The following is a 13,914-nucleotide window of genomic DNA, read 5'->3' as shown; positions in this document are numbered from 1 at the left end:
CTGAAGTTTTCAGAGCTATTGTTTTAAATACCTCTGTCAGTCTAGTTGTTTGCTCTAAATGAGCTAGTTTTGAGGGGCCAGGTGGAAAGCAATTTGTTCAAAAGGCATAAACTGCTTTCTGTTTGTGGATACTTGATGCATTCTTCTTCTTGACACTTTTGTAATCTGTTGGGACCAAGCTATTAACTAGCAGCACTGCACCTTTGACACAGAAATAAAAAATTAACATCCTGGTATGACTGGATGGAGATTTTTCATGTTTGAAAGTGTATAGTTCTTATTTTGTGTGAACTATATGTACATAAATATTAACTAGATTTCAACGGATTCACGGGATCATGAGGAGGAGCTGCTGCAGCTGAGACAAGTAATCTTTGCTCAGGAAACCTCAATCTGCTGCTAGACTAATTCTGTTAAAGAATATGGAGACGTGAGACTTTTTTTCTTTCTCCTTCTGATTAGGTAACATTTGCCACTGAAATGAAGGAGTACACACTAGCCTGCTTCTTGTGAGTTTAAAATGGGAGGTAATGATTGTTTGAGTGATACGCAGTTTCTTAGATGTCATTAGGGTGATGGAAGGACCAAGAAGGCTGGTGAAACATAGGTGTTCACTGAATTCAGAAGAATCATACTCTGGTAGTTTAATAGTTATGGTAAAAGTAGAAATATTATGGTCTCTTTCACTGTTAAGTTGCCCCTTACTTGTTCTCACTCAGAAATGAAATAAAATGCAGAAATTACCTAATGCCCAGCTGCCATCTCATCAAAAGTGTTATGAATAGTGTTGCCAGGTGTCCAGCTTATATTAATGCTACCTTGTTCTTTTGGTATCTTGTCTTTTCTGATAAATGAGGCGCAAGGGGTAGATCCACATCTTTTCTGTCTTATCTGACCAGCTACTTTTTGCTTTGCCTCCCCCTATATTTGCATTACTATAGATGTAGGGTGATACACAAGGCAGCTTGAAAGGTGGGGAAAAAAATTCCTCTTGTCAAAACACTTGTTTCTGTGTTTAGCTGTAAGACCATATAAATGCCTCACTGGGTGAGCACTCTTTTGAATTTCAATATGACTGAAGATTGCTGTCAATTGTTCTCATGTGTACATGTGGAGCTCTTGGAGCGGGTCCAGAGGAGGGACACTGAGATGATCAGAGGGCTGGAGCACCTCTCCTATGAGGAAAAGTTGAGGGAACTGGGATTGTTTAGCTTGGAGAAGAGAAGGCTCTGGGAAACCACATTGCAGCCTTCCAGTACTTGGAGCATATAAACAGGAGTGGGAGTGCCTGTTTACAAGGGTGGATAGAGATAGGACAAGGGAGAATGGACTTTGAGACAGAAGAGGCTTAGGTTAGATATTAGGAGGAAGTTTTTCACACAGAAGGTGGCAGCACTCTGGAACAGGTTGCCCAAGGAGGTTGTGGATGCCCCATTCCTGGAGGCAGCATTCAGAACCAGGCTGAATGTGGCTCTGGGCAGCCTGTTCTAGTGTCTAGTAACCTTGCACATAGCAGGGGGGTTGAAACTAGATGATCATTGTGGTCCTTTTCAACCCAGGCCATTCTCTGATATGATATGTTTTTTTGTATGCATTATTGTTTCGATATCTCAATGAAAGGAAGCCCAAACCCACTATTGCATACAAAATGGAGGTTTGTGCATGAAGTATTAAACACTCCAATTTAAGTTTTTTTTTCTAGACTGACTAGTATTATACTGACTGCTCAAGTCAGGGACTAGTAAACATGAAATTGTTTGAATTCATAGTGCTTAATTTTCAAATTCATTAGCACAAACTATTCACTAGATAGCAATCACATTTGTAGTCAACTTTTTCTTTTGGAAGAAAAGCTGAAACATCTAAAACTCTATTTATTCATTTCTGAACTGACTAAAATGCATTTTCTGTGGATCTAGTCAGATAACTTCTGTAATTGTTACCAATTTTCTTTTTGGAGTGTTAGAGTGGACATTAAGATGGCAACAGTAAGCCAAACAGCTATTTTTGGTTGATTCCCTTTTTGTCAGGCTAGAATTGAAAAGAGATCAGCCATCTTGAGCTGCTGAACCATGTAGAACACAGTTGCTGCACAGGAAGCTCTGAATTGTCTTTAAGATGCCACCTGATCAGACACATGGAGAGGTTATTTGGTTGTGACCGGGTAGAACTACGATAACTGATCTGGTATGTTCTGATGTAGGCATTAATTTTACAGGTCATCCATGTGCATTCTTTTGTAACACACACTTTGGGAAAAAATATATTTTCATTAATGTAAATCTAGCATAACTTTTTAAAGCTCTATTAGGAAGAGTTTTAACTTGCCTGGTTCGACAGAACTTAATCCTGGCAGCTAGGTCATAGATAGAAGCCTTCATGGTACAGTGTATCTTTGGCACAAAGGTGAGGAAACTGCAGGGGTTATGAGTTTCCTGTCTAAGAGGTATTTTCTGTAATTGCAGTATGACTTCCCAACCTTATCAATTGACAATGACTTTTCATTTTTCAGATCACTGTAGAAAGGCAGGACTTTTTTCCCTCTTGCTCTGAATTAAAATTAGATAGCAGTAGGCTTTATTTGAAAGGGAATAACTGCCTTTTTGTTCATGTGAACTGCATGATCCCACACTGGGAATGACACAATGTTCATTCTCCTGCTGTGTTTCTCTGTATGATTCCCTTAGCATGTTATATCTTAGCTGAATGAAATGCTGTCTTTTTCGCCCATATTCCCCCTCAGGAAGATGAAGTTACCACAGTGCTGATAAGGTAGTATGCACACTCTGGACTGCCTGTTGTCTCTGGATGTGATTCCTACCCCTTTCCTTCAGTTCTGGCTTGCTGTTTAGCATGCTACTCTTACCTATTAGTGTATACCACAGCACAGATCAGAGTGGGTACATCTCCTTTATGAAGAGATTTGATCCAAGATGTGTTCATTTCATTCTCAGTGGAGTTGGACTGCCTAATAGTAACCAGTCCACTGAAAACTGGTCAAAATATCTGAATTAAAAATGATTTTTTTTTAATTGACAAACTATGGGAAATAACCTGCATAGCTGACATTTAGTTTTACCAGTGTCATAAGTTGAGATGTACTAGTTCCTTATTGCATCCCTGTGCCATTGCTCTTAATATGTTTACTGTATCCCGCTTTTCCTTGTTGGTTTCCTCTTTTGCCATCTCGAGTCGTGAGCCCAAACTTGATGAGCAACAAGTGCTGTCCTTATTCTGTGTTTCTCTGATATACCTCTGTCAGAAAACTGAAGTACTGTACTGAAATAAGCTTAGACATTTTTTTAATTTAGCACACACCATTCTTCACTTACCATTTGACATGAGTGAACTGTTCCAGTCCTTTAATTTGAACAATTAATATTTTAAGTAATTGCCTGTCAACTGTGATGGGTGAGCAGCAAGATTGGACGAAAACAGGTAGCACAAATGCTGTTTTTCCAGGAGCATTGCTTGCAAGGACAACTGTAGATTTATGTTTTGGAGTGAAATGGGTTCTTCTTTCCTTACTGACACAAGTCGAGAGAAAATAAGCACGCTGTGTAAGTACAGCTAGACTGCTCTGTGAAACAACCTTAGAGCAACCAGCTAGGTGGTGAGTGGTGCTGATAGTCTTTCTGTAGTTTTATTACTAATAATTTTTTTTGTGTTTGTATTAATTCTTTATTTTTGAGACTGAAAGACTGAAAACAGCCTGGTGTTTGGTAGTTAAGTATTGGGAGTCCAGTGCAATTAACTCTGAAAAGAAGTTAATTGTGACAATTGTAAATCATGATTTTTATGAGAAAAAATTGGATGTAAATGGTTACTTCACTCTAGAATTATTTCTGTCAGCAGCTGATGCAGCTGATTTTTCTAATACTGCAGTGTCCTGTACTATAGCACCAGAGAGATTTCTACCTCATGTATAATGTGTGTGACCTCTTGGCTCTGAGGAGGAAAGCACTTCTCTGAGTACAAATGTTTGTGACCCTGACTCCCTTTGAGCTGGTAAGGTGTACTTGTGAGGGCTGATTGCAGGTTATAATGCACCTTACCCAGTCTCCTAGTCTGTATCGCACCAGGTTGATTTTGGTGACCTTTCCAGCTGGGCAAATATTGAATTAATTTGGAGTCTGATCTTAACTGTTATACTTATCACCATCTGCAGGCAAGGGACCTGAAACTCTTTATGCGGGGCAGAAACTCAATGACAATGAGTGGCACACTGTTCGGGTAGTTCGACGTGGAAAGAGTCTCAAACTAATGGTGGATGATGATGTCGCTGAGGGTGAGTGCTACGTATAAGTAGTTTTGGTTGTTACCTTTGTATTTCTGCTCCCAGTCACTTCTCTGCTTTTACATACGTTCCCCTCCTCCTTGTCTCTCTCCTTGTTTTCCTGATGCTAGTCGTTTTCTGTGTACTACTAGTGCAGTGCTGAAAACTATTGTTCAGCTCTGTGAGAAAAAAAATTTCCCAGCCAGTTCCAGAAACTTCTGAGCCAATAATATCTGAATTATGTGAAAAGAGGACAAATGAGCTTGCACATACCCAAAAGCACAAAGGTACTAAATATCACATACTCTTGTGCCAGGCTTAGGTAAGCTCTGAGTACTCCTCATTCCTGAGCTGTGAATATGGCAATTTCCTGTGCTATGTAATGAAAGCTAAAGCCTTCTAAAACTTTCCTTTGAATGAGCTTTTCCTGGATAGTAAAACCTGCATTTGATAGGTACAATCGAGAATGTGAACTTCTGTCTCTTCTCTTCTGTTCTTTGCCCATGGCTCAGAGCCATCCAGAAGAAAGGGCAAATAAAGCACTTTGGTCTCAGCTTTCTTCAAAAAGTTAGGGAGGACCTGAACTCACTGGAATATTGCTTATCCTTACACAAGAAGTGTCAGTCTTTCTTTTATTGCATTCTCTAACAGATTTTTGTAGACATGGAATTGAAAGGGAGGAGGACAAGATGAATCAGTGAGGAAGTCAGGTGTGTCTCAAGTTAGGAAATGTGCACAAAAATGTCCGAGCTACTTTACAATGATCTTTTTTTTTTCATTGCAGAACTTTATATGTGATATTTCTTGTCTGTTTCTCCACAGCTGCAGGAGTACAAACCTTTCTCATTTTTTGAATGATAATACAAAAATTCTCATAGCAGCGTGTAACTGTAGAAACTGGGTTTTTAAGGAAAGCACCAGCAGTGTGAAAACTGACAATAGGATCACAAAGAACATTAAGGCTAGGTGCGAAGTTGATAAGGATATATTCATTTTCCTGTGACCTGTGCTGTTTTGCCAAATGCTGGAGTCCTCTCTAAAAGCTTCTACTCAGAAAGTAATGAGAATGACTGCTGTAGGATATATGTTTCTGGCACTGCCTATATTTGCAAAAAGTTCTTCAGTACTGTGTGAATTTAATTAATTTTAAGTAATGTGGTAATGAGATTATCTGAAAGACCAGAAGCAGGATTTTGAAATAAGCCCAAAGATAGAGGTTTACAGGGAAATGACTTAATGTACGTTTTTCCCCTGAAGTAAATATATCCTGTGCTGCAAGCTGACAATTTACAAGAGAGAATCAGAGAAGAATATGAAAGAAAAAATTGCCTTCTTGTAAGAATTGACAGAGACTTGAACAACAGTAGCTTGGAGGAAAATTAAATTTTATCTTTCTGAATGAGTGAAATACGCAGGCAAATGCATCATCCTGTTTACTTTTGCATTTTAGGAGACCAGTTTCTCTGGTAAGACTTTTTCAGCAAGTACCATGAGGTGGCACTCTCTGCATTTGCAACTGAGACCCCAGAAATGCCATCTGTTTTTGTAGTCTATTTTTCACGAAACTGAGTTTATAAATAATAATAATATAAACCTATACTAAAATAGGATCTGCATATGTACATGAATTAGATAATTAAAGATGCATTGCAGATAAAAATGTCTATTGAAAAACCACCACAGTGAAGTCAGAAGTCAAAACCAGTGTTAAGACTTTCTGTGCAATCTGCATTCCACGTCCTGGGATATATGGTAGTCTTAAACAATGTGGTCACATAGATTTTTCCACTGGATTTATGCTGTCTTTAGGCATAGATCAGAAGTCTAAATTAGGCCCTCATTAAAAAATAAGCAACTTAATTGATTACCATATTTCTTATTGCTTGTTTGGAACAATGCACACCAATTAAATTTTCTTCTTAATATTGACTTTTTTTCCCCCTTGTGTATGCCACTCATCAATATGTTTATATAGAACTAAGAAGTTGTAACTGGATTTATTCCTATGTCTGTTTTATGAAGTGAGTAGGAGTCTTTTTTTTCCTTTTAGAGGTTTCAAAACAAAGCATCAGATTAAAGATAGGTGTATTTGGTACAATTTTGATGTGTTTTTCCAGTCATTTACATGCATGAATATTCAGCAAGCCTGTAAATTGGATTTTATTAGCTCATTTCTGCTACTTGGAGAATTAGGTCTAGACAATTAACGATCACTGTACAAAAACTTGCCATGGACTTCCTGACTTACTGGCTTCCTGCAGGCAGCTTAAGGCAGAAACAGCATCCAGTTCCTCTGGACAGCATTTTGCTGCTGATCACAAGATTCTTCTACGTTCCCTGCCTCCCTTCTCACTGTAACTGACCTCTGAATATCAATGGTAAATGATGCATAAGTACAGCAGGCATGTTCCTCCCCACAGCGTCTTATTAGCGCCCAGGTTTCACAGTGGAGGCTGGAAATCTTTGCTGCCACTTGAACTGACAAGCTGCTGAATGTGGTAGTAGTTAATACTCTGTACAGACCAGAGTGAAGCAAATGAGAGGTGAATTCTAGGACTGACAGTTGATGAGGCCAGAAGATACCAGATTTTCACTCCATTGTCTCTTACAAAGAGGCACCTCTGTCTTTTAATATCATGCCCTTTTCAGCCTTTTGCTGAACTTCTCCTAACTATCTGTATTGCCATCCCTGTCCTACTTTTCTTAAGCCAGTTCTCATTTTTCCCACTTCTTACCTTTTCTAAAAGTCTGAGTTCACCTCTTCCAACCTCAGTCACTCAATTTCTAATTCCTCCTGTATTTGTTTCTTATTCCAGCTTTCAAAGGCCTAGCTTTGTGTCCCCTACTTTCACAAATTGTTCTTTGTGTATAATTAAGAGTAGAACAATCTCCCTGCTATTGGTCCCTGATATCTTTACATTTTTAGTTTTCTAATCTGTTGAAGTAAAAAACAAACAAACAACCAAATGGGATTTAAATTTTATTTTACTTTTTCTGAAGAAGAGATATAGTTCTCTTGGTTTATAAAAGTTAGAAATTTTCATTTGGTAAACAGTAAAACTAAAACAAGCCTTAACAGTGGATAGGAGATGGTTCGTCTAACCAAACTTTTCAGATGTCAGTTGTCTTTGTATAATTGTCTCTAAATTCAGATCCACAGTTGAAATTGGGAATAAGAAAAAGAGAAGCTACATTTTTGTATTCATATTTTGAGTAGGTACTTGAGAACACTTTTTTTTTCTGATAACTACCTTTATACTGTCTTTGTCAAACTGTGGTCAAGTTTTTGAAAGTTTAAGCTGAAAATTTCACTTAGTGTTTGGTTGTGAAAGGTGAGCTGGACATTTAGTATTGGAGAGAGGCAATCTAAGCAATTTGGAGACCATCAGCTCACCTAATTTGACTCACTGCTTATAAACAGTTAGTTCAGACAACAGGAAAAAAAACGAACTGTTCCAAATAGGAGAAGTCATGAAAGATATGAAATATATAAGAAATAAAAGATTTCAGGAGACAGTATTAAGGGCGAGGAAGCTTCTAAGTCCCAGTGAATCTGTCTGTCTTGGGCAAATTAAGAAGGGGAGGTTTTCCCTGAAATTGAGATATATTGAGCAGTGAGACTCACAGGTATAATCTCAGTATCTCAGATATAACTTCTGTATGGCCAGTCAAGAGCTGTTTGTGTATGATAATTGACCAACAGATGCAATCTAGTGTGATGTTAATGATAAATTCTTCCTATGTATATCCTACTCTAAGCATTAATTATATCTTTATCTGGATAACAGCTTTTCCCAAAACTAGTGTATTTTTGAGCCTTCTATTCTTTTAAACCTGATAGAATGTCACCATTGTCTTAAAATGTTACTGCAGTAGAACCAACAGGGTTGACATAGGGCTATGTAGTGAGGAATGGGCTTGTTGTTAAGAACCACGTTGATTAGTCTTTAGTGAAAGAGAGAGCATGGCAAAAAAAGAGGAAAGGGACTTTTAATAAGGCATCCGAATGCTGCCCAGAGGAATTGACTTCTCTGCCTTAGAGTTGCTATGAAAAGCTGCAAAAAGTTGCTTAAGTCATGTGCTTTACATATAGTCTCTAATAGTACCTATCTTTCTTGGGGCATAGGGGGTGGGAATTCATTTAGGAACTTGGATGTTATTTCTAGAATTGCTGAGCCTTGAATGAGAGCAGTTAAGCTATTATACATTCCACTAAATTGGAATGCAATAAACATTTGGCATCCAAACTCATATTTCTATGTTTACCTCTCTGTTCCCCAATGCTTTGTGTATAAAATTGAAAATAGTATCTCTTAATTGTGTTGGAATTCTAGGAGTGGTGGATGACTGAGGTTACATGGCATGCTGTGCTGCACAGCACTAATGAGAGCCTGCCCATGGCCAGCTGCTGGGTGCTCAGCTGCACTCACTCCATCGCCTCAACAGGAGGGAGAAAATAGGATGACAGAGTTGGTGGCTCAGGATAGAGATGAGGAATTCAGCTGCCTGTTAATACCACACACAAAACAGGCTCAACACAGGGAAAAATAATTTATTGACAAGTTAAAATTGAGTAGAATAGTGAGAAACAAAGACAAAAACTATTTTCCCCCTCCTTTTCCCAGACTTAATGTCACTCCATCCTTTGCCAACTCATATGTCTCCTCCTTGAACAACGATAGGGGATATGGAATTGGAGGTTGCAGTCCGTAAATATGGATCTCTGCAACTTCTTCCTCCATGCAGTTTTCTTCTGTGCCAACATGGATCCTTCCCACAGGCTGCATTGCTTCTGAACTGCTACAACGTGGGTCATTTCCACCGTCTGTCAGGAAAACCTGCTTCAGTGTGTGTCCTCCACAGGTCATGATTCTTCCATGGCCAATCCACCTGTTGTGGTGTGGGGTCGCTCCTGGGCTGCAGTGTGAACACCTGCTCTGGAGTGGTCCTCCATGGGCTATAGGAGAATCTCTGCTCTAGAGCCTGCTGTGCCTCACCCCCCTCCTCCTTCCTGGACCTCAGTGTTTGCACTTTTCTTGTTCTTCATTTGCATGCAGCCCTTTCTTAAACATCTTCTCTCTGATGTGCTACCAGCTTAGCTAAAGGGCACAGCTGAATCCTTTAGGGAGGGGCGAGGGGATGCTTGTTGGAATGGACTGGCAGTGGCCATGTATGGGTCAGCATGGCTCTGGCCTCTCTTAACAGCAACCTCCCTGCAGACCTGGTCCCAATGCCAACAGCTTGTCATGAAAATCCAGAACAACAGTCTAGAAAATCTCGTGGAAATAATAGCTGCATGTTTGTAGTGGAGTTTGAATAATGGATGTATATTGAATATGAAGACAATAATTAAGCACTGAGTAAATGTTGATGAGATAAAGTGTTCTTGCTGTGTATATTAAAGGCCCAAGGACTGTGTAGGAAGGATGCCTGATCAGAGGGCTGGAGCACCTTCCCTGTGAGGATGGGCTAAGAGGCTTGGGACACTTCAGCCTGGAGAGGGCTCTTCGGGACCTTATAGTGTCCTTCCAGTACCTGAAGGGGGCCTACAAGGAAGGCTGGAGAAGGACTTTTTATAAGGGCATGTAGTGACAAAATGAGGAGAAATGACTTCAAACTGGAAAAGGGTAGATTTAGACTAGATATTAGGAAGAAGCTCTTTATTTGTGAGGGTGGTCAGACGCTGGAACGAGTTGCCCAGGGGTGTGGTAGGTGCCCTCTCCCTGGAGGGATTCAAGGCCAGGCTGGGTGGAGCTTTGGGCAGGCTGGTTTGGTGAGTGGTGTCCTCCTTTAGGGTTGGAACTGGATGATCTTGAATGTCCCTTCCAATCTAAACCATTCTATGGTTCTGTGACTATCTGTGACCCTTCAGTCCTGTCTTAACCTCTTTGGCCAGGTTCTCGCAGCTAGTATACTTAAACCCCTTCATCAAGACAGTCATTTCTTTTTTGTGTAGAATTTAGTAATGCTATCAGTCTGGAAACTGGGGGGTTAGGGACTCCATATATTGTGTTACTGATGCCTAGGCTTTCTGCCTGTCCTTTTTTGTTTCTGTCTTTCAGGCACAATGGTTGGTGATCACACCCGCTTGGAGTTCCATAACATTGAGACAGGGATCATGACAGAGAAACGTTACATTTCTGTCATCCCGTCTAGCTTTATCGGTCACCTTCAGAGCCTTATGTTCAATGGGATGCTCTACATTGACTTGTGCAAGAATGGTGATATTGACTACTGTGAGCTGAAGGCGCGATTTGGTCTCCGCAACATTATAGCTGACCCTGTGACATTCAAGACTAAGAGCAGCTACCTGAGTTTGGCTACCTTGCAGGCTTATACATCCATGCACCTCTTCTTTCAGTTCAAGACCACTTCAGCTGATGGTTTCATCCTTTTTAACAGTGGTGATGGCAATGACTTCATTGCAGTTGAACTAGTCAAGGGGTAAGTGAGCATTCTGCTGTTTTCTACCAGGGTTTCATTTTATAGATAAAGTTTAAAATCTTGCATAAAGTTAATCTCACACTTCTGTTTTCTGAGGTGTATGACAAAGCAGTTGGATGTAAACACTGTATCTTAAGACTTTTACTTTCTCCCTCTGACTTAGGGAATGGCATATTTACAGGATGAAAAAATAAAAGTTGAAGTCTTTTTGATTTGATTATGCTAACATTTTGTCTTGTTAACCTCGCAGAAAATATGCTGAGGGCTCTGGGTTTGTTCCTTTCCTTTTTTTCTCTCCCCCCCCCCCCGCAATTGACCTGTTGCATTTCTGCCACCTCCATTAAAGGAAAACAAAAGTCCTGTTTATTTCAATATAACTGCAGTTCATTCCATTTTATTTTTAGCTTCGCATGTGTTTCTCTAAGTGGGACAATAACTAATAATAAATCAACTAAAAAAAGAGTCATGAGCTCCTGACTCTGTTGGTGTTTAAATTTTGCTGTCTTTATTTTCTGAAAAATATATTTTTCCTCAGGTGGATTTCAGTGGTAAAACACGTATAAACAGTTTGGGGGTAAGGGTCTCAAGACTTCAAACTTTTAGTCTATATTTTTTCCAGAAAGGTTTACTAATTATTTTCCAGCTGTTAGAATAAGCCTAGGATCTTGTGTGAATTTTAGTGCAATGTTTTGAGTGAATTTCCCAATTACCTTTATAAGAGGGTTATTCAAAAGTCAGAATGTGGGGAATATGTGCTCTAAATAAGTGTATCTGGCATTGCTCTCCACTACATCTACTGATCTTCAACTTTTAAAAATAATTATGAGCACAATCAGAAGTTTTTATGGATCTGAAAGAACTTTGTAAAAAAGAGGAGTGCTTTATTATTACAACTAGTTTACTTCAGATGTCATCTCTCAAAATATAAACCCTTGCATTTGATGGAAAAGAAAGAACTGGACCTTTCTGAATCAGTGGCTTAAGTTTTGGGCAACTAGAACTTTCTAATCCAGAAATGCTTTATTTCACAACTTGCATTTGTTATTTTATCATCTCTAGAACTCATCAGCAGTGCTGGAGTTATTTAACTGGTTCTTGTTATGTTTGCAGCTATATACACTATGTGTTTGACCTTGGGAATGGACCTAATGTTATTAAAGGCAACAGTGACCGTCCTCTTAATGACAACCAGTGGCACAATGTTGTCATCACCAGAGATAACAGTAACACACACAGTCTAAAGGTGGACACTAAGATGGTCACTCAAGTTATCAATGGTGCCAAAAATCTGGATCTAAAAGGTAAATTCTACAAGAATGGCATTTCCCCACCTCTCTCTTTAGATTCAGCAGGGCTTAACCAGTAAGCTTGATGACATAATGGGTTCCAGAACAGAAAATCTGGAATTTTCAGATTTTTTGGCTTTCAAATTTGTTTTTCTCTTTCTCTGTTGGCACTTTCCATATAAAAAAAAAAAAATGTTCATTGTGTATGATTTTTGGTGTTTATTTCTCCTTGGAGATTGATAGTCAACCTAAGGTTTTTCCCTAAGTAAAGTGCAATTAAGTTTCTGTTTGTTAGGAGCAAAGGAAATTTTAAGTAAGTTCCACTGTGTACAGCATATATAGCATGCACTGAGGTCTAAGATATATGATAAAATGAGATGCATTGATGATTGGAGGTGGAAGGGGAAGATGTGTGCAAAATTTGTTAAGAACTGCTGGAAACCCAGGGTTGTGGTATATGGGTTGCTAGTGTTGATGGGAAAGCAAAGTCAGTGAGCAGGCTATACCCAGTTCATCTGGATGTAGTTACACTTTGTGGGATATGCAAGGGAAATAAGTTCATAATTACTACTGTCTCATATGAAAATGACATAAAATACAGAGTTGTTTGAGGGCTCCAAGTGAGAGTAGTAAATGATGTTTAAGGTTAGCTTAAGATTTGCTTGTAGTTGGATGTAGTTAAAGGACACCAGTCAGATAGCATATGAATATTAAAGAGCCAGAAATTACTTCTGGGACTTTACAATATCCTGCTTTTCTTTTAACCTTTCCTAAGCAGATGTACAGCTCACTATACTCATGTAGGGACTGGGAGAATGCCAGTTTAAAAGTTATGTAACTTTCTTCTTGTATCTTTACACTCTTTGTCCTGCAGGTGATCTCTACATTGCTGGTCTAGCGCAAGGCATGTATAGCAACCTCCCTAAGCTAGTGGCCTCACGTGATGGATTTCAGGGCTGTCTAGCATCTGTGGACTTGAATGGGCGTCTGCCTGATTTAATCAATGATGCTCTGCACCGCAGTGGGCAGATTGAGCGTGGATGTGAAGGTATGACTGTTTTCAGAGTGATTCCCCTCATATGTTCTCTTCTCTTCTTTGCTCCCCTCCGTGCATCTACTTGTTTCATTAGTTTCATTTCTTTAAGAAATCCTTTGCTGCAATCCATTTGTTTCCACGTGTGTTTCTATTAGGAGGCTGCAAGTTTCCTCATCAGTAACTTTTCTCTTCACTGTGTAGTCCCTTGTTAAGTGGTACCTTTCCAGTAATGAAAGGGATAGTACTGAGTTGGACTACTCTTGTGCTATTATCAGAGCTTTAATTTAATTTTATTAATGTTTAAATGCTATGAAAGAAATCTTGAGTCTGTAATTCACTAGTGCTTCAGAGAACCCTTTTCTTTCTTTCTTGGTACTTGTAGAAATGAGTTTTCTTAGGATCAAGTAGAGACAGGGAAAATGGAAAGGTGTATTTGAGAGGAATAATGGAAAGGAGTAATTGAAGGGTGAAGAACACTGTAACAGAAGTTCCTTGTTGAGGAAGTGGGTTTTCAATAACATCATTCAAGGCTATTCCCCAACATTGTCCCTACCACCTGGAAACTTTTTTTTTTTTGTGGAAACAAATGTGTTGTGTGGCTTCTTGAAGCATGTAAAGAGCAGTGGTTTCATGAAGCTTCTTTTGAATAATTTACTGTTCTTGCTTAGTTCCTATTTCTTAAGAGGATATTGACATTGTCAGCAAACACATGCTTATTATCAGTTCCCATAGCATATGGGATACTTGGTATAAAAAAAAAAAAAAGGTCCAGGGTTCTGCTAGTTGGGTTAAATGAAAGTCATAATTATGTTTAGCTCCACTGAACACCTCTCTGCTATGCTGGTTACTAATCACTAGAGCAAAGTAGATTT

At 39.2% G+C, this 13,914-nt stretch overlaps 1 protein-coding gene across 12 annotated transcripts in view; it reads left to right on the top strand.

Moving 5' to 3' along the window:
• NRXN3 (neurexin 3) overlaps nt 1–13,914 on the top strand; it is an 877,901-nt gene that overhangs the window by 348,546 nt on the left and 515,441 nt on the right. For all 12 annotated transcript variants that reach the window (XM_065751885.1, XM_065751877.1, XM_065751894.1 and 9 more), the window contains 4 exons: nt 4,169–4,288; nt 10,339–10,720; nt 11,831–12,021; nt 12,881–13,054. In XM_065751885.1, the coding sequence (XP_065607957.1) occupies nt 4,169–4,288; nt 10,339–10,720; nt 11,831–12,021; nt 12,881–13,054 (867 nt within the window). The remainder of the gene's footprint in view (nt 1–4,168; nt 4,289–10,338; nt 10,721–11,830; nt 12,022–12,880; nt 13,055–13,914) is intronic.

This window comes from Cyrtonyx montezumae, unplaced genomic scaffold (genome assembly GCF_038088225.1).
Source record: "Cyrtonyx montezumae isolate F1298 unplaced genomic scaffold, pur_monq_1.0 scaffold_10, whole genome shotgun sequence".
Taxonomy (NCBI): domain Eukaryota; kingdom Metazoa; phylum Chordata; class Aves; order Galliformes; family Odontophoridae; genus Cyrtonyx; species Cyrtonyx montezumae.
The sequence above is the reverse complement of the archived record's forward strand: the minus strand, read 5'-3'. Positions and strand labels throughout refer to the sequence as shown.